Below are 21,407 nucleotides of genomic sequence, written 5' to 3' on the forward strand. Positions count from 1 at the left end.
TAAAATCCATTTTGTTACGAATTAGCTAATATGATCAGTATCAGCTCCTTGGAAGAAAAGCTATGAGCAACCTAGACAGCATATTAAAAAGCAGAGACATTACTTTGCCAACAAGGGTCTGTCTAGTCCAAGCTATGGTTTTTCTAGTAGTCATGTATGGATGTGAGAATTGGACTATAAAGAAAGCTGAGTGCCAAAGAATTGATGCTTTTGAACTGTGGTGTTGGAGAAGACTCTTGAGAGTCCTTTGGACTTCAAGGAGATCAAACCAGTCAATCATAAAGGAATTTAGTCCTTCATATTCACTGGAGGTCTGATGCTGAAGCTGAAACTCCAATATTTCGGCCACCTGATGCGAAGAACTGACTCATTAGAAAAGACCCTGATTCTGGGCAAGATTGAAGGCAGGAGAATGGGACGATATAGGATGAAATGGTTGGATGGTATCACTGATTCGACGGACATGAGTTTGAGCAAGCTTCGGGAGTTGGTGATAGACAGGGAAGCCTGGCATGCTGCAGTCCATGGGGTCGCAATGAATTGGACAGAACTGAGCGACTGAAATGAACTGATCAGTAAAACTATATTACACACATATTTTTAAAACAGACAGCACAGATTTTGTAATCATATTTTTAAATGATGGAATAAGATCATGTCTCTATCAGAGCAGGATATAGTAGTAGCAGAGAACACACAGTGAGAAAGAAGATGGGTTTGGACATTGTTCCAACACCGTCTCCTGTATCTTCCTGCCAGTCTTGTCACAGTCTGCTATCTTGTTTTCTCACTTGATCAAATGTGAGTAATTTATCTGACACTGTACCATGTCACTAGAATAATAAGGAGAGCTAAATAAAAGAAGCTTTCATTTGCTTTGATCTTCTTGGAAGAAAAGCATTTTATAAGGCTAAGGTATTAGAGTGATCTTCAACTGACAGATGATGGGATCAGGTCTTAGTAAGGGACTTAGTGAGCTGAGCTGATTAGTGAGTAGCAGGCAAAGATGGAATGAGCTTTAAGATTCAGATATCACTGTGCTGGCATCTCTCTTTCTAGATTAATGTTCTTGAGTCATTTGTTTGAAATGCCTGTGTGATATTTATTTTTAAATTCTTAAATTTATTTACTTATATATGCACTTACGTATATGAGTGTACATGTGTGCATACAGATAAATGACACATGCCTACGTATAGATACACATGTATGTGAAATTACGCAAGTTTGCACCCTGAATTATGTGCAAAACTGTATCTTAGGGTAGACTAAGTTGTGTACCAATGACATACAATCCCCAAATCTTAGTGACTTAGAAAAGGAAAAGTTTATTTCTTGTTTATTCCATGTGAAATGTGAGTTAGTAAAGGACTCTGCTCCTGTAAGTTACTCTCATTATAGACTCATAGATCGGGACAGAACAGGATCCTTCTGGAGCATCACTGGTCAGAGCAGTAGAGAAAGAAGAGAACAAAAACCCAGAGCATTATTAAAGTTTTCATCCAGTAGTGAGACACTTCATTTTTATCTCTAATTTACTGGCCAAAATAAACCACGTGGCTAAGCCTGACTTTGAGAAGGCAAGCATAATCATCTGTAAGTATATTGCATTACAAACATTGACATTTGGGAATATAATCTAGTGCTTTGTAATTATGACTCTTCAGCTGGGACTGTCACTCATTCACCTGCTAACATTTCTGGGGTTCCAGGTTGTTGCAAAGTTTACCTTCATTTTTAAAAAACTAATGAACCTTATATGTTAGAGAAGTTAAAGGTTCACTGCAACTTTGAATGGAAAGTACTGAGTTCCCATATACCTCCTACCCCTACCCATGCACAGCCTCTGTTGACATCTTCCACAATGCTGTACCTTTATTATAATCGATGAACCTACATGGACAAATCATCATCACTCAAAGTCCATACCATTTTTTAAAAAATAGTCCATTTTTACAAAGTCCTTGGTCAATTTAGTATGTTTAAATATTTTTCAGACCTGTTATATGGGAACTACCAACAAGACAACACAAACTGTAACAAATTATCACTTTTCAATGAAATGGTTTAATATTGGGTTGCACAAGTTCAATTATAGCAGAAAATAACTTCTTCATCTAACTCAACCCCTTATGCCTTCAGTTTAGTCATTCAGTCGCGTCCGACTCTTTTGTGACCCCATGAACCGCAGCATGCCAGGCCTCCCTCTCCATCACCAATGGCCGGAATCTACCCAAACCCATATCCATTGAGTCGGTGATGCCATCCAACCATCTCATCCTCTGTCATCCCCTTGTCCTCCTGCCCTTAATCTTTCCCAGCATCAGGGTCTTTTCCAATGAGTCAGCTCTTTACATCAGGTGGCCAAAGTACTGGAGCTTCAGTTTCAACATCAGTCCTTCCAATGAACACCCAGGACTGATCTCCTTTAGGATGGACTGGTTGGATCTCCTTGCAGTCCAAGTGACTCTCAAGAGTCTTCTCCAACACCACAGTTCAAAAGCATCCATTCTTTGGTGCTCAGCTTTCTTTATAGTCCAACTCTCACATCCATACATGACCACTGGAAAAACCATAGCCTTGACTAGACAGACCTTTGACAAAGTAATGTTGACAAAGTAATGTCTCTGCCATATAATATACAAAATCTATATTGGATTAATTAAAACAATTTTTCCACGTAACCAGGAAATAGAATGTGCAAACCCTAACTAGAATTGCTGGATTTTATTATATTTGGGACAGTTTAAAAGATAGGACACTGCTTGTATTTCTGAAAAAAGTGTACATGTATCCACTTTTGGATTTTGGATTAATAAATTGCAATTAATGTGGCTTTATGGTGCTAATGGATTTTCTCATCAATGGAAGCTGAAATTTATTTTGTTGAAATAACCACTGAAGTCAGCAAGAGTGACCTTACCCAAATGGTTCCTGTTTAAAAGTGGCATTTTAAAATACTTTCAAAAAATTGCATGTACAGATCAGTGGACTTCCAGGACAAACTAAAGTAAAAGAATAAACAGATAAACAAAATTAAATAGATGTGTCGAATTTTCATCTCAAAAACACATAAAGCTTACAATTGAATATCAAAGAAACATAGTCCTTATTAGGCACAGATTATTCCCATCAGCTCTAAAATACCATAACCACCACAAATAGAAAAGAACATAAGAAAAACTTGTTTTAACTTTTTCTTTCATTAAGTAAACATTAACTAGCCATGACAAAATAATTAACACACATTTGCAGTTTATTTGAATATAATATAGCTTTAAGAGTTACTTATAAAAAAAAAGGTAATTTTTAATTTTTGTTGCTGCTGCTGCTGCTAAGTTGCTTCAGTCGTGTCCAACTCTGTGCGACCCCAGAGATGGCAGCCCACCAGGCTCCCCCGTCCCTGGGATTCTCCAGGCAAGAATACTGGAGTGGGTTGCCATTTCCTTCTCCATTGCGTGAAAGTGAAAAGTGAAAGTGAAGTCTCTCGGTCGCGTCCAACTCAGTTTTTTTGAAGCTAAATTTTTCGATATATTAATCAATGATATGAACACTAAGGTAAAGTAAACTGTTTTTAGAAGTAGAAGAGAGAAGTAAAACTAATATAATATATTGTTTGGTCTGTTGTTTAAATTTACCAGTGTTAAGTGGATATAGTGAGTGATCAACATAGTTTCTGTGAAAGACGTATATGCAATACCTGAAATAATCAGGGAATTGGTAGAATGTGTATAAGAGATGGAAATAAATTAAGTTTATTAATGTAAAGGGTTTATGTGACTAAAAGTGGCAACACATTTCTGCCTTTGGCAAATAAACACGATGTAAAATAAACAGATGCTTGGTGACTTCGTTGTGGAGTGAAGCTCCATGGTGAGAAGAGTTCTGTTCTTCTTTCTAGGATGGGCTCCTTCTTCGCTCCCAGCCTCCCAGGCATCAATATCCTTCGGCTCCATACATCCATGTACTTCCAGTGCTGGGCTGTGATGTGCTGCAATGTTCCTGAGGCCAGGGTCTTCAAGGCTTCCAGATCGAATAACTTCTACCTGGGAATGCTCTTGCTCATCCTCTTCCTGTCCACCATGCCCGTCCTGTACATGATCGTGTCCCTCCCACCATCTTTTGATTGTGGCCCCTTCAGGTTCTTACCTTTGCGATTCCTTTTGGGCATAGTTTTCTTTCAGAGGTGGAGATAAAAAATGGTCACTCATTGTATAAGCAATAATTTTTCCCCCCAAAAAACATTTTGGTCTATAGGAATATCTTTGGGGTATTCAGACTCAGTATAGGGCATGGAAATTCTTAAGCAAGATCCATCTATTTTCATTGGCAGTCATAAAAGGGAAACTAATTTAACTGCTTCAGGCTCTGCCCACATGAAATATGTACAATGAATCTGAGCTATTTGCATGTAAGGAGATAGCAAAGAGAAAGGTTTGATTACACTAGTCTAGATGTGAACATTTTCTTGGTGCTAGGTCATCTCATTCAGACATTGGAAAGCTACCATTACTTCTAACATGAACCACTTAATTGAAAAAATAAAAATAGGAAGGAAGGGAGGAAGGAAGGAAGGGTCAGAGGGATGGAGGGATGAAGGATGAAGGGGCAAGAGAGAGAGAGGGAAGAAATGAAGGGAGGAAACGCAGGGAGGGAAGGAAAGAGGAAGGTGGGAGGGAGGAGAAAGAAAGAAAGATTACTCCACCAGATACTTAGGAAGTGGGATCCTTATTAGATAATAATGTATATAAAGATAGTCACATCATTTATAATCCAAATTCTACATGCTAGTAAAAAATTTAAGGATGCTCCTCATGTATATGCTCCTCAAATAACAAGGATAAATCACTCAAGTCAGTAATAAAGAGTCAAGAAGGCTCTTTAACTTAGAAATATACTTCTCTACAGTTCTCTATGACAGAGTTCTGTCTGTGACACTTACCTAAGAAAGCCAAGGCTCCAGGTCTGGAGGATTGATTTCATTCTACCACCAGTGCCCCCATGAATCTCAGCATGTTGAGTCACTGATCAGCATGCATCTGAGTTATTTCTACTTTTCAGTGAGGAAATAAGAAGGTGAAAAGTCATGTGAATGACAAACATGATGCAATAATGGGCATACGTAATTTCTCCTTCATGCCGTCAGAACCAAATTGTTAAGGTCAAATTTCCTTGCTCACAGACTTAAGTATAAAGGAGATATTTTCATTTTAATAATAGTCTGTTATTACTGCTTTACTGGAAAAGAAAGAAAGAAAACATTAAGCCTATTGATTAAGCCAAAACTGCTGGAGTCCTGTCATTTATTCAGAAAGCTGAAGTTGTCAAGTCCTGTTTCCTTGCCCCACCCAGGTGAGCTGAAATAAATAATGCAAACAGTGACATCTGGAGGCTAAATGTGAAACTTCAGTTTTGAAAGCAATTGCTCAGGATAGAAAGCCATCTAAAAACTTTAGTTAATTGGAAATTACCCACACAAGTAAATATCCGGGATAAGTTTTAACTTTTTAATTGGAAGCGGATCCTTCTCAGGATCCACTTCAAGAGAAGTCTTCAAGAGAAACCCTACAAGGCCAACATGGAGCTGGGCAGTGATAAGAAATGTCCATTGACAAAAATATCATTGAGCTGGTTACTGCACAGTTTTAGCTTTTGAAGCCTAATTCTTCTTCCTCTCTTTAAATCACACTGAGTTACTATTATTTTAATTAATAAAAATTATTCTGTATCTAAGAAATAGTATCTGATTTTGACCAACTCTTTCCAAATTGGCAAACTTTGGCAAATTGGCAAACTTTGGCAAATTAACAGTATGTGTGTGTGTGTGTATGTGTGTGTGTGTGTGTATGTGTGTGTGTGTGTGTATGTGTGTGTGTGTGTGTGTATGTGTGTGTGTGTGTGTGTATATACATATGGTCATATATATATGACTATTTTGAGATCAAGAAGGAAATGTAAATATTTTTAGTGGGGCACTGGGAAAGGGGTATATCTGTACTATTTTGTCTACTTTTCCTGGAGCAAAAGAATGTATACTTGGTTTATTCATTGGATTTTAAAGTTTAAAGCATTTTCCTACCGTGGTAGTGAGATGAGAAAGCACGTAATAGTAGGAACCTCATGACTTGCCATCCTAAGGGATCCTGAGTTCGAGGTGGTCTGCCCAGCCTGCCTAGAGAGGGGTTTGACCCTACTTGGCACCTGGGTGGGCAGCAAATTGATAAACATGCATTTGAAGTAAATTAATGGGGACACAGTCATGGCCAATCTTTCCCAAGTGCAGGTACATTTTCAGGTAAGATGACTACAATACCTTAGAAGACCAATTCTGCAAAGCAATTTGATGAGATATTCTGCTTGTTCTGGTATCATAACAACTGGTCAGGGAGGGTGAATTTTCCAGAAAATTATTCCAATAGGCCATGAAGTGAATTTACCTTAACAGTTTGACAATTAAAAAATGATTTCTTTGGTGTCCAGATGAAGAAAATTTTTCTAATTGCTCAACCACATTTCCTGATACTTGATGCTTCTCCCCACAGTGCCCTCACTAATAATTCTGAACAATTTCTAGTTCTCTAGTTTCTCACACCTAGGGAAGGAAATGGCAATCAACTTCAGTATCCTTGCCAGGAAAATCCCATAGTCAGAGGAGCCTGGGGGGCTACGGTCCATGGGTTCGCAAAGAGTCAAGCATGACTGAAGCGACTGAACGCGTACACACACAGGTTCTCACACACCTCCTTGCTACGTTATGGTAATGATAACTTTATGTATTTTCATCTAGCTGCAAAGAAAACATGTGTTTATCTTAGAAAACCTGAAAATTATAGAAATATTTTCAAATGAAAATACACATAGCCATAACCCCAAAGACCCAAAATAACAACTCTCAGCATTTTGGCATTTTGTGTTATGGTGTTCTTTTTTATGCAGACTTCAAACTGAGATCATATAATATGTATAGGTTTATATTATATATCATGACACTGTTATTACATTACTCATTTGATGTATCAGTTTTTCTTAATAGTGTAGCTGACTTCTACAGCTTGAAAGTGAAAGTTGCTCAGTCATGTCCAACTCTTTGTGACCCCATGGACTGTACAGTCCATGGAATTCTCGAGGCCAGAATACTGGAGTGGGTAGCCTTTCCCTTCTCCAGGGGATCTTCCCAACCCAGGAATCGAATCCCAGGCTCCTGAGACCAGCTGAACCACAAAGGAAGCCCTACAGCTTGGGGACAGAATATTTTCATTTCAAAAGTCCAAACACAGTAGAGTGTGGGCCTGTAATTTGAATTAATGAATGAAGAATGTTTATTGTGCACCTAGCATTAGAGGAGATGTAGGGGTATGTTGGGCATCAATTATGGTCAGGTGGGCCTTTCCATCTGGCTGAAAAGACAGACACAGACTATTTTAATCTGGGGTGGATGGAGCTGTGCCCAAGAGAGCTATAAATTTAAGTTCAGTAGCATTTCACTTAGCTGTATACTCACAACAGATTGGAAGAGACTTCTGGGAGTATGATAAAGTGGCATATTTTGGTTAACCTGTCAGAAAAAGGGACTGCAGGGATCTGTAGATGCTTCTAAAGTTTGTGTATAATAAAAGATCTGGACTCCTGCTAAGAGACCTAACCTGGAAAAGGCACCCAAGAATCCTCAAAGATGCTAATAGCTTCACATTTCTTATACACTAGATGCAGAGAAGACTTTTGGGGTAAGAATGATTTTGTAAAATTCCAGTTTCTCCAGTCTGATATTCATTAGCCACAGCCTGAGAGGCTGGAGAAGGGTTGGGGGTGAGTTCTATCTTCTCTTGTCCTCCCTGCCTGTCTCCTCACTTTGGCTATATTCCATATGTCATGGTAAAGTATGGTCAGCTAGAATGGATGAGGAAGGATAAATTTTGGTGGGATAGGTTGATATCATCTTAAATTGTCAATAAGCTTCATTCCCTCTTATGTATCATAGGTTTTGCTAATTAGTGTGTAGATCTATAATTTGTGAAGCAAAATTTATATCTCTGTAGTCTAGTGACTCCTAACAAGATAGTTGAAGTCACTTTCACTCTACTAAAAGATACAATTAGTTAGATCAGGAGAGAAAAAATCTGATCTGGAACTTGTGGGTCATGTTTATTTAAAGGTTAAGAATGTATAAAGATCAAAAGACAAAAGTAAAGTGAAAATATTCTACTCAGTGTTATATCAACCTTTATTCTCATGATACATACAATTTGCTGGTAAAAAATTCAATATCTTTTCTGAAAATGACACATTTTATAGCAAAATCTATATGCATATTCAGAAAAAAATAATTTTGCATGATGGATATTACTTTATATATTCATATTTTATATATTTATTCACAAAGTAACCCAAACCTTAGAAATATAACTTTAAAAAGTCTTCTCCTGAGGGAAAGGGATAAATTGGGAGATTGAGATTGACATATACACACTGCTATCTATAAAATAGATAACTAATAAAGACCTACTGTATAGCACAGGGAAATCTGCTCAATGACCTCCAGGGGAAAAGAATCTAAAAAGGAGTGGATGTATGTATATGTGTAAATGATTTACTTTGAGGTACACCTGAAACTAACACAACATTGTAAATCAACTATGTTCCAATAAAAATTTAAAACAAAAACAAAAAAAACCTCCTGATTCTATGATTAATTTCCTAACTGCTTGGTCTCTGTGTTTGCATTGGTATAACATTTCTCATATCTTATCCATATGTTGACAGTATGAGTTTGAAGTATCAGAAGCTGTAGCTAAACAGCAGATTTCTAACCTGAAAGAGTACTTAGGCAGTGTTTGAGAAGGATTTCTCATTTTCTTGATGTAACCATGGTTTTTACATCTGTTTAAAACAAACGTCTCTCTTTTTTCAGTGGCAAAAATAGGATGTTTGAAGTCATTGGAGAAACGCTGGAGCATGATTTCCCAAGCTGGATGGCAAAGATCTTGAGACAGCTTTCTAATCCTGGACTGGTTATTGCTGTTGTTCTGGTCATGGCGTATGTGCTTTCCCTCCTCATAGAAAGAGCCTTTGTGATGTTCTTCCTGCTCCTTTTAAATTTCAGTGTTTTCAACTCTCTCTTTCTCCCCAGGGGTTGTGCTGTAACCTAACCAAATTCAGCACTGATTACACGGTGGTGAGAAGCTAAAATTCATGAGCCATATTCTCATCCTATTGCATGTAATTCATAGCCATCTGCATCTATATTTGCCAGCCTAGGATTATAAGATTTGTTCCCAAGTAACCAAAATAATTATCAGTAAACAGCTAAAGCAAGGGAAACATAAATGCTAAATCTAATCAGCACATCAGGCTTCCCTCCCGCCCCTGCCCCCCACCTTTTTTTCCATAAAGCAGATGGCTGTAAACACATAGAAATGATGAGCCTCTAAGTTAATATTCCCCTTGAGGGCCCTATGGGCTGTGTTTCAGGGCTGAAGGCTTAAAGGGTCTTAAAAATTACCCTGTCCTTGTTCCTAGAAGGCCATCAATAACTGTGTCTGCCCATAATAGAATCAGAGGACCAGAAGGCTCTTGGAAAGGTCATTTAGTCTTTCCTTTCAAAGTCAGAGGTGATGCCCAAAGGGCAACTTGAGAGGGTGCTTTTGTTCCCATATGACTTTCTTTGGTTTCTGACTCTTGGCCACCACAGATAAACTTACATTCTAAGCAAAGAAAATATGCTTCCTGTGGAAGAGCTGCAAAAAGTGCCCCAGCCCTTCCTTTCAAACCCCAAGTCCCTCATAAATGAAAAGTCTGGAACTGCTACTGCTCTCAGTCAGTGAAACCACTCTTGTGGACTCTCTTGACACTCTGATTTGTTTAAATAAAGGTAAAACTAGGGGAGAACTCCCAGTAGTTTAAGTAAATGAACTGGGTCTGGGCCAAGTTGCTGTGATCGTCTCTGCAATGGTTGTGGTCACAAGCCACATCTGTGATGGCAGGTGTCATCTTCAAGTTTATAAATTGAGAAATGGACTTAGAGGCAGGAACTGGTTTTTCCCTAGGTGAGAATACAGCAAAATGATAGGAAGCCTTTGACAGTAAATCCAGCACTCACCTGTTACACCACGGTGCTGTTTTTGAGGGAGAGCTAATAGCTTGTAGGGATAATTAAACAGTAAAACAGATTATTTTATATTACAGAACCTTGATCATGGGGTGGTGTTAGGAATCTGATAGTGAATCTCTGGTGCAGATGTGTTAGAACATAACCTGCTTGGAGGCAGCATGTTTCCCCAGATAGCCCTGGAAGTGATTTTCCTTCTCCGAGTTTTTATGATGCAGCAGCTACGGAGACCATATTAAGTATCATGTGGCTTTAGTGGTATAAAGGAAGTCTTGTTTTAAAACACACACACAAAACTTAATGTCAGATTTTATGACTATATTCTTAACTTAGTGAGAGACAGATTTATTTCTAAACAAAGGAGCAACATTGTTCTAATGCCGCTAATTAAAGATTTAATAAGCTGCCTTGGGGGTATAGGAGAGGAATGAACACTGCCCTTGTTCCAGGCACGATTCATTTATTAACCCATTTAATTTCCACAATAACCTTAAGAAGTTGGCCACATTAATCATATTATTGAAAGCACATGGAAGATGTGCCCCAAATCAAATGGCTAATAAGTATATTCAAGCCCATGTCTTCTTATTCCCCACCTCCCCACCCTCTACTTATTTAGCACCGAACACTTGGTTCAGGCTGAATGATTATGCTCATAAGAGTTGGAAGCCACTTGTCTGAGATGTTCTACACCCAAGGTCAGCACAGTTTTCCTTAAAGGCCCAAGATATTAATAGTAGATACTTAAGGCTTTGTGATCCAAGAGGCAAAGTTGAGGATATGATTTAAATACTTCTAGAACTATTTTAAAAATATAAAAACCAATCTTAGTTCATGGGTCATACATAATAGGCTGGGAGTCAGATTTGCCCTGGAGGCCATAGTTTGACAACCCCTGATATAGGCTGGAGAAGGAACTGGCAACCCACTCCATTGTTCTTGCCTGGAGAATCCTAGAGATGGGGGAGCCTGGTGGGCTACCGTCTATGGGGTCGCACAGAGTCGGACACTACTGAAGCGACTTAGCAGCACCAGCAGCAGCAGATGGAACCTGGCAGGATGTAAGATCAAATAGATGTCCCACAAGGTTGATTTTAGTTATGACATTCTGATTTTAAACCTGAATTTCAGTTTATTGTTGATTTGATATTTCAGATACTGAGATCTCATCTTCAACACTTAATGGTGTCCATATAATTGGTTTGGCTTTTTATTACCTTTAATTAGAGAATGTTTACAAGCATTTTGAATTTCCCCAGTGAATCACATTCAATCAGCTTGGATGGTTTTGGGGTAACTGAGTTTAAGCTAATTCTGCAGGCAGTTTCATTCCTTTGGAGACTAAAAAAAGATCTATGAGTATTCCTCACTGAAGGTGTATCTCAAGACAGAAAAAGTAATGAATGAATAGAGAATTATAGTCTGCAAATGATTTGTGAGGTCTTTGAGTTATTCCTCCAAATCCAGACACTTTTCTAAGAAAATTCTTGTAATACACACACACATATATCAAGCACCTACTTCATGCCAGATATTACACCAGATGTTTTCAGGTATATAATGTCATTCAAACTCCCAACACTTGTGTAAGAAATAAACCCAGCAGAAACGATATTAATAATTGTGATGCTAGCAGCAGATGGCTCATAAAGGTTATGATCTGACATGTTGGAGTAGAGGCAATGTGTCCAGTATCCAGTTATTTGCAATAAAGGGCAATGCCAGTTACCTTTTTTTTTAACTGCATTTTCCCCTTTGTTTATTTTGCTTTAAGTGAAGATGAATGTGTTTATTTTTGCAAAAATGTTTGGCTGGAATTTGCTCTTTTGAGAAAATGTAAATGTCACTTATATGCCAAGACTATTCTTTTCTGAGACATTTTCTTTTGAAGGAGAGAGAAAGGCAAACAACACATCCTATGGATAAAAAGGCCATGTTAATTAACTATGACTGAGGATTATAGTCTTAGTTGTAAAAGCCCAAGGAGGGAATTTAAAGTGGAGAGTCAGTCTCCTTTTTATTCTACACATTCCCTAAGCTTCAAGAGATTTCCTCTTCCCTTGGATGCCATTGGTATCGATTTAAAATGCTATTTTCAATTATAACATAAAATGATATTGCTACATTTCCAAGGAACAGCTAAAATTAGGCAGTAAGGTATATCAGACAGAATGCCCTGGGCTGTGAAGGAGGAGCCTTAGGTGCCACTTCCCAGATCCACTGTAGTCACTGTGTAGTTCTGAACATGCTTCTTCACCTCTCTGTACTTCAGTCTTTTATCTACATAACAGAAGTTCAGAGTAGAAAATATCCTAAAGTCGCTCCAGGGCCAATATTCTATGATTTAATTAATGTAAATTTAAGCAGAATCTTGAGGAACTGAAAAATACCATACATTTTATTTTTTTGAATTTAGTTTGACCATCTATTATCTCAATGCTACTGCAAAGGGCCAGAAGGCAGCAAATTTGGATCTAAAAAAGAAGATGAAACAGGTAGGATACAATATATTTCAGAGAAATATTTGTCTTCATTCATGTCAAGTTGTAGAAAACACCAGGAAATCTCATGTTCTTCTTTTTTACTATTTTTTATTGCTAGCAAGCTTTGGAGAACAAAATGCGAAACAAGAAAATGGCAGCTGCACGAGCAGGTTTGAGCTCTGTCATGTTTGCGTTCTTTTTCCCTATGAACAGTATGCTCTTCCTTTTTTTTCCCCCTCTCAAAATGGGGCATTTGGTGCAGAGAGGCATTATTGCCATAGCAAGTCATCTTATACTCGTTACAGTCCACCTTTTCAGCCCTTTCAGGCTTCATATCCTGAGAGTTCAGTTATTTTCCAGTGGGAGAAAGAAAAGACAAAGAAAAATTCAGGAACATAAAAGTAGCATTAGTGATAGGAAAGGGCTTTTACTAATTGATGGAAGATTAAGAAAACATCCATATAGTTATGCAAATAGCAGAGACAGATATACAATCTCTCCTGCCCATTTTGACCATTTTTATACATAGATGGACACATTGGGAAGATACTAAGAGAATCCTCTTATTGATTTCCCAGAGCGTTCTCGAATTCATTAACCTCTTTAATTTTTAACTTCCTGTGTAGCTCAGTTGGTAAAGACTCTGCCTGCAATGCTGGAGACCTGGGTTTGATTCCTGGGTCAGGGAGATACTCTGGAGCAAGAAATGGCAACCCATTCTTGCCTGGAGAATCCCATGGACAGAGGACCCTGGTAGGCTACAGTCCATGGGGTCACAAAGAGTCAGACATGACTTAGTGCTATCTTTCTTAATTTTTAAACTATTTGCCAAAATTACTGATATGTTTTGCCTTATACATGGAAAAGTGATGAATTTTTTGAAAATCTTTTCTAACTCTTCCCTCATTTCTAATTCTAAAACTCTTTATATTAGTAGGACTCCTCATTCCCCCATAATTAATAATGTTAATAATAAAAAACCTCAATCCAAATTAGCTTAAGTAGAAAAGAAAAGTATTAGCTCACACAAATGAACAGGAGTGTGGTATGTAATACTTCCAGTCACATTTTACCCCAAGTTTAGAAGCAATCAGGACTGAGCCCCATTTCTCTGTGGGTCTTTCAATACTACATTCCTATTATGTTGGCCAACCTTTATGGCGGCATAAATGGATATAGCAACTTCCAATGCCATATCCATGGATTATATTTGTCTTATGTTTTGTGTGCTTTTTTTTTTTTTTTGCATTCTGCTACTTGTTTCTTAACTGCATTAATTTTTTTTTTAGCTCTGTTGAGATAATTGACAAAATGTTCTGACTTCTAAGATCTGAATTCTAGCTAAGGCATATTGGTTTTTTTTATTCTTTTAAATAGTGATATGATGTTATTGCATGCTGTTTTTCTGATATTTTTCCATAATTTGTTTAAAAATGTGTATAACCTTTGTGAAGACAGAGACTATATAATTTATAGTTGTTTCCTCAGGACTTAATATAGGACTTTGTATATCAGTCACTCAATAAATACCTACTAAATATCTACTGGACAATGAGGAATTCTTTTACTGGGAAAAATTTGAAAGGAATACATTTCTATATTAATTACATAAGCAGTAATGAATGAATAAATGTTACCAAAAGAGAACTTTTATTCTCTTGTCTTTAGAATTTGTGCAGATTTTGTAAAATAAGAAATATAGAGATATTTGGCAAAAAATATTATGGCAACATGGAGCACATTTAGAAGATAGACAGGTTTTTAAGCCATCTCATTCAGAACCATTATGCACACTGAAACGAGTTTTTCCTTATCTCTTCCTCTTTCTCTGTTTCTTCCTCTCTCTTATTTATTTATTTAATTTGAATAGCTGCAGCTGCTGGTGGCCAGTAATTTTCATGGATATTCTGGAGGCCCAGAAGTATTCCTCATCACGCATTTCTAAGTCAGTGACTTTCGTGAAGGCCCAGAGGACAAAGCATGAAGAGTTGATTCTACCCTGTTCTAAACCTGATGGATTATCACGGTCTCGATGATCAATCAAGGCATCACTTGCCCTAACTAAAAAACAAGGATCTCTACCTTATTCCAAATTAAGGATTTGTTCCCCCACCACCACTTTCTCCCCTGAACCACTCCCCTGACATTTTCTTTAATGAATTGAGTTTAAAAGTGTGGTGATCCTGCAGTATGGATCACTAGCTTACTTGCTGGGTTAATTTAAAAACCTTTTGCTCATATGGACTTACATTTTATACATTTCTTCTGCCTTAGTTTTCTTAGTCTGGAAATGGGGGTATTTCACCCTTTTTTTTCTTCTGAATTCAGAAATATCTTGATAAAGTATTCATTGTAATCATTCATTAACTCACTTTTTTGAAATTATCTTGTTTTCCTTTTTCATTCTGTCTCCCCATCCATGGTTCATCCACAAATGCATACCCAAAACCTTTTTGTTTATGCTGGATTCAGTATGAGAAGGAATGGGTTTTTTAGAAGAAAAATCCCAAGTGAATTAGGGGCCTGATCAACACTGGGTTGAAGGTCTTGACACTGTGAGGAAGTATACAAGTCTTACTTTACTTTAAATACTGGAGAAGGAAATGGCAACCCACTCCAGTGTTCTTGCCTGGAGAATCCCAGGGACAGTAGAGCCTGGTGGGCTGCCGTCTATGGGGTCGCACAGAGTTGGACACGACTGAAGTGACTTAGCAGTAGCAGCAGCTTACTTTAAATATAACTTTGTGAGTTAAAAGAAAAATGATACCATTAAGTGAGTACTATTCCATCACAGTCTGATCATGACCTCCAATAATCATATCTCCTGAGTTTGGAGTCTAAAATTCTATACCTTTTCTTTGCTTTTTTGTTAAGGTTAGGAAAATACATACTATTATAGGGGGGTGATTTATACCGATGTTTAAACATTATTATCTTGTTAAAATTTAAATTGACTTTGACTAGTAACAATCAATGCACTCAGCCAACTTTGTTTCATGACTTCAGTTATATCTCTTAACTCAGTGTCTCTACCACCACCCCTACCCCATCCCCAGCTAAGCCAATTTGCCTGCCATTCCCTACAATTGATTTACTAATTTTGTATTACTCTCTCTTTGAGTTTTTCTTTCTGGCCATAGAGTGAGCACTCTGTTCTTCTGCCAATCCATGTGCTCATCACTTCCATCAAACCAAATTCAAGATTACTTCCTCTGGTCAAATTTGCCTAACTAGCCTCCATTACCAATCATATAACTCTCTTTATAGGCTCCCTTTGGACTCGCCTGTCTTTAACTTAGAGTTTGTTATTCTACTGATTTTTCTTTAATTTGTAATTTAAAAAAATTATATGCATGAATCATCTTTCCTATCCAGATTGTACACTCCCTATGAGCAGGGATCATATCTTCTAATTTTTGTATGCCTGTTATAGTGCTGTGCACAGGTAGGCACTGAATAAATGCTTGTTAATTAAATTGAATCAATTTAACTTACAGCAATAACACTGTGAAAAGAACCTTCTGTTATCTGTATGAAAAACTTTACTATGCTGTACAAAATGGAATTCTGTTGATGGGCTGAATTTATTATCTCAGATTATAATGCAGATGAGTAAATAAAGCTAGTGCTTATTTCTACTTGGATTACTTTTGTACTGTGTAGTAATAAGATTAGATAATTGATTTACACATGTTGCCAAGTTTACAATATGGATGAAACTCCCTTGTCTTGATCTGCTTCACAAGGAAGATGATATGAGATGACAAATTGTCCCCAAAGGGCTTCACCTTCTAATTTTGTTAGTCACTCAGTCATGTCCAACTGTAGCCTACGAAGCTTCTCGGTCCATAGGATTTTTCAGGCAGTACTGGAGTGGGTTGCCACTTCCTTCTCCGGGGGATCTTCCCAACCCAAGAATCGAACCCAGGTATCCCACATTGTAGGCAGATGCTTTACCGTCTGAGCAACAAGGGAAACCCTTCTCAAGGCAATGTATTTTCCAAACAAGTGCTCGTGGTGTAAGAAGCATTAGGACACCACATGCTAACTTTCAATCTTTCTATAAATTAAAAACTAAGTTAGGTTTTTATAGCACCTAAGTATCTGCTGCTGCTGCTGCTAAGTCGCTTCAGTCGTGTCCGACTCTGTGCGACCCCATCGACTGCAGCCTACCAGGCTCCTCTATCCATGGGATTTTCTAGGCGAGTACTGGAGTGGGTTGCCATCGCCTTCTCCGACCTAAGTATCTACCTGATTTAAATTAAACATTTTTTAGAAATTTTAGTTCTTTCAGTTTCCAGAGAGCTACTGAAAATATTCAATATTCCCATCCTATGACATGGACAAGCATCTAAAAGAGGGAATGCCACTTCCGAACCTGTTTTTACAACCAGTAAGAGAAGGAAACAGCATTATAGGACCGTGACAGGAGTTCTTAAGCTCCTATATAAAATTTGTTTTTCTCAAAGTTCTCTTGTCATGGATTGCCTTGGATGCTACAGCTGCCTTTATCAGAATGGGTCCTGGTGACTTAGTAATTATGAATAATGGAACAATGTGTCTGTGAAACTCTGGACCTGAAATACTTGACCTCTTCTGGGAACTTAAATATTATATAACACATATAACACACATCTTCCTATACACCCAGAAGTTTTCATACAAATCCTTGGTCATTTAAAAACCTACAGTAGTGGTACATTTTCATTAAAACAAATTTAGAGAATTTTAATAAAATGTAAAAAGCAAAAGAATCCTTAATTCCAGCAGCTGGAATAACTTCTGTTAACATTTGGTGTATTTTTTTCTCAGATTCATGCGCACACACACAGACTTGATAAAATATTTTGAGTCACAAGATGTATTTAGTTTTTATCCTATTTTCTTATTTAACATTTTCCCATGTCACAAAAATTACTTCAGGACATTTTTTTAATTTCTGGATCACTCATTGTGCATCTATGTAAACTAATAGAAACTCCCTAAATCCAAATGAAGTAATAGAATATTCCACAACATAGCAGATTAGTAGTCGATCATGTCAAGTGGATCATGACATTCAAATATATCCAGCTTAAATTCAGAAGGTGATTTAAGTTCTGAAATCCCCAACTGACCCTCTGAAGATTTCCCCAAGAATTTTAAGGGGAAAATAGCATCTTGAGAGTGGATTAGAAATACCCATGCTCCTTGTAAGATTCTAAAATGGTAACTCTCCATAAATTGCCTGAAAATAACTGATTAGGTTCATTGATTACTTTCTCAACATCAAAGCCACTATTAAGAGCAGTCTCTTATCTGTAGATAAAAGTGGATTTAAAAGGTCTAGACAGTATAAGACCCCTTATTACAGTCCATCTTATGGGTTAGCTTTCATTTGTAAACAAAAATGTTCCACACCAGCCAACACATTACACTAAGGGAATGATGAGGATGAACTGTAAAGAGTAATTAAGAGATCATTTAATGCTTCAGAGAGGAAAGCACAGCCACCAATTTGCTAATTATTGGTAACCATTTCGGATACCTTTTTTCTGCTAGGCTGTACTTCTGAACTCTGGGAAAAAATTGAGAACACTGTTAAAATGAGAATTTGTGAAGGTCATATTATTTTTATGAATGGAAAAATGAAATTTTAATGGTGATCCCCAATATCTAATTTTAAGTTAAAAAAAATATTACTCTTAAAACTCTAAACTTTCAAGTATACTGAAGTCATGCTTTTTGACTCCTGAAAGTCATTTAGAAGATGCTTCTTTCTGGAAAAAAAAAAATTCCGCTTTGTTGGGTCTCTAAATACCCACTTACTTGTTTTGTCAAGCAACCCAGGCATGGAATTAGCAATCTGTAATGCGGGTGGCACAGTGGTAAAGAATCCACCTGTCAAGGCAGGAGACACAAGAGACATGGGTTTGATCCCTGGGTTGGGAAGATCCCTTGGAGAAGGAAATGAACCCACTACAGTATTCTTGCCTGTAAACTTCTATGGACAGAGGAGCCTGGCGGTCCACAGTCTATGGAATCACAAAAGTGTTGGATGCAACTGAGCACATACACATGTACATAATGCAGATGTGATTATAAATTAGAGAGCATATGTCTATATGCCTATAGACATGACAAGTATTTCAGGAATTATATACATGGGCTAAATACATAAGGACTGTGAGTCAACAGGAGCAGAGAGTATTTTAAAATTTTAAAATCCTAAAGTGCTTTTTTTTTTCCTTTTGGGATCAAATATTTCCCACATGACTTGATAATGGAAATAAATGGAGGAAGTGGATTTATAAATTTTTAGAAATGACTCTATGTGTTAAGGCAGGTCAAACTGAATGACATTAATTAAGAGACATTTTATGCATGATGACATTTTATGACATTTTATATTATTATGAGTGATGAGAGGATAACCCTGAAAAAGATGGTAGATTAGCAGGCCTGAAGGGTAAGGTGCTTAGGGGATTGACTTCAGAATTAATGAATACATTTGTAGTGGAATATGATGGAATAACCCAACAGCAGATGAAAATTAACCCGGTGCAAAAGGGGTCAAGAGCTGGAATTACAGCTGATCTCAATGGAACATGGAATGAATTGATTCCATGGGAAATGTTTTTCCACAGGGAAACAGTAGATAAGGGCCAGTGGAAACACTCAGCCTTTGGGTCTGTGTCACAGAAAAGGTTCCATGTTTTTCAAGTCCACAGACAACTAAATAATTGTGGGTGCTGGGTGGTGGAGGGAAAGAGTACAGGCCTGGGATTCCGGGCCAAGGCTTAAGTTTTGTTTTAAAGAGTGTCACTCAGTGGCCATGTAATTTTTTTGTAGTCATTACTGGTTTTCTGACTCAGGCTACTCACTTATCCTTACTAGCCTTCAAATTATCTCATCTTTAGATAGATAATTGTCTCCACTCAAATTGCTGCAGGGATTACATGAGATGAAGCTGAAAATCACTGAGCACCATTTAGCATGTAGCACATCATTTAGTACCTAGTTAAAAGCTGGATAAATATTACCTCTCATTTTCCTTTTTTGTAAAATATTTTCCTTTGAAAAATTTATTAATGTTCTATTTTTAAAATGAGATATTAATTGATTTAATTCAGTTCAGTTCAGTTCAGTCACTCAGTTGTGTCCTACTCTTTGCGACTCCATGAATTGCAGCATGCCAGGCCTCCCTGTCCATCACCAGATCCTGGAGTTCACTCAAACTCACATCCATCGAGTCGGTGATGCCATCAAGTCGGTGATGCCATCCAGCCATCTCATCCTCTGTCATCCCCTTCTTCTCCTGCTCCCAATCCCTCCCAGCATCAGAGTTTTTTCCAATGAGTCAACTATTCACATGAGGTGGCCAAAGTACTGGAGTTTTAGCTTTAGCATCATTCCTTCCAAAGAACAACCAGGACTGATCTCCTTTAGAATGGACTGGTTGGATCTCCTTGCAGTCCAAGGGACTTGCAAGAGTCTTCTCCAACACCACAGTTCAAAAGCATCAATTCTTCGGCACTCAGCTTTCTTCACAGACCAACTCTCACATCCATACATGACTACTGGGAAAACCATAGCCTTGACTAGCGGACCTTTATTGGCAAAGTAATGTCTCTGCTTTTGAATATGCTATCTAGGTTGGTCATAACTTTCCTTCCAAGGAGTAAGTGTCTTTTAATTTCATGGCTGCAGTCACCATCTGCAGTGATTCTGGAGCCCCAAAAAATAAAATCTGACACTGTTTCCACTGTTTCCTCATCTATTTCCCATGAAGTGGTGGGACCGGGTGCCATGATCTTCGTTTTCTGAATGTTGAGCTTTAAGCCAACTTTTTCACTCTCCTCTTTCACCTTCATCAAGAGGCTTTTGAGTTCCTCTTCACTTTCTGCCATAAGGGTGGTGTCATCTGCATATCTGAGGTTATTGATATTTCTCCCAGCAATCTTGATTCAAGCTTGTGCTTCTTCCAGCCCAGCATTTCTCATGATGTACTCTGCATATAAGTTAAATAAGCAGGGTGACAATATACAGCCTTGATGTACTCCTTTTCCTATTTGGAACCAGTCTGTTGTTCCATGTCCAGTTCTAACTGTAAGGAGATATCAAAAAACAATTGCAAGGAAGATTTTATTCAGTTGGAGAAACCAAATCTTTTATAGATCAACAAAAACAGTGGTCCAAATTATTTTGCCACATTCTTAGTTATTTTTTACATAGAACTGTTTTAGTAATAGAGTGGCTTAACAAATTTAAGATGAGCAGCATTAAATGAATAAAAATGCATATGATTGAGCTTCAGGATCTCGGGGTTCTAGCCATATGTCTGCTGCTGGTTAGCTGTCTGACTTGTTAGAAGTCATGTAACCTTGTAAAGTCTCATTTGCAAAATATTTCAAAATTTTCAAAATTCTTTCCTGTGCTATAAAGCTGAGAGACCCAATATGGTAACCACTAGCCACATGTGACTATTGACTTGAAACATGAGACTAAATTGTGCTGTAAATATAGAATACACACTGATTTTGAAGATGATATGAAAAACTAATGTAAAATATGTCATTAATAATTTTTTTCATTTTGATTATTGGAGAGATTATTTTGCATGTATTTGGTTAAATAAAAAGTTACTAAAATTCTTTTCATTTGTTTCTTTTTCTTTAATGTGGCTACTGAGTTTTAAATGACACATAGCTGGCACTTGTGGTTGTGTTCCATTTCTATTGGACAGTGCTGCTCTAAAACCTGAGTTTATAGAATAAATTTTAGTGAAGGTTTCAATTAAATTGTACACAGAGCTGGGCTTCAGAGCTACGAAGATGTTT

At 37.5% G+C, this 21,407-nt stretch overlaps 1 protein-coding gene across 1 annotated transcript in view; it reads left to right on the forward strand.

The window, feature by feature from the left end:
• TMC1 (transmembrane channel like 1) overlaps positions 1 to 15,237 on the forward strand; it is a 114,184-nt gene extending 98,947 nt beyond the window's left edge. The window contains exons 17-21 of the mRNA XM_027550203.1: positions 3,902 to 4,141; positions 8,909 to 9,034; positions 12,522 to 12,600; positions 12,707 to 12,758; positions 14,459 to 15,237. Coding sequence (XP_027406004.1) covers positions 3,902 to 4,141; positions 8,909 to 9,034; positions 12,522 to 12,600; positions 12,707 to 12,758; positions 14,459 to 14,481 — 520 coding nt within the window. The 3' untranslated portion in view covers positions 14,482 to 15,237. The remainder of the gene's footprint in view (positions 1 to 3,901; positions 4,142 to 8,908; positions 9,035 to 12,521; positions 12,601 to 12,706; positions 12,759 to 14,458) is intronic.
• Positions 15,238 to 21,407: the final 6,170 nt, after the last annotated feature.

This window comes from Bos indicus x Bos taurus, chromosome 8, assembly GCF_003369695.1.
Source record: "Bos indicus x Bos taurus breed Angus x Brahman F1 hybrid chromosome 8, Bos_hybrid_MaternalHap_v2.0, whole genome shotgun sequence".
NCBI lineage: Eukaryota > Metazoa > Chordata > Mammalia > Artiodactyla > Bovidae > Bos > Bos indicus x Bos taurus.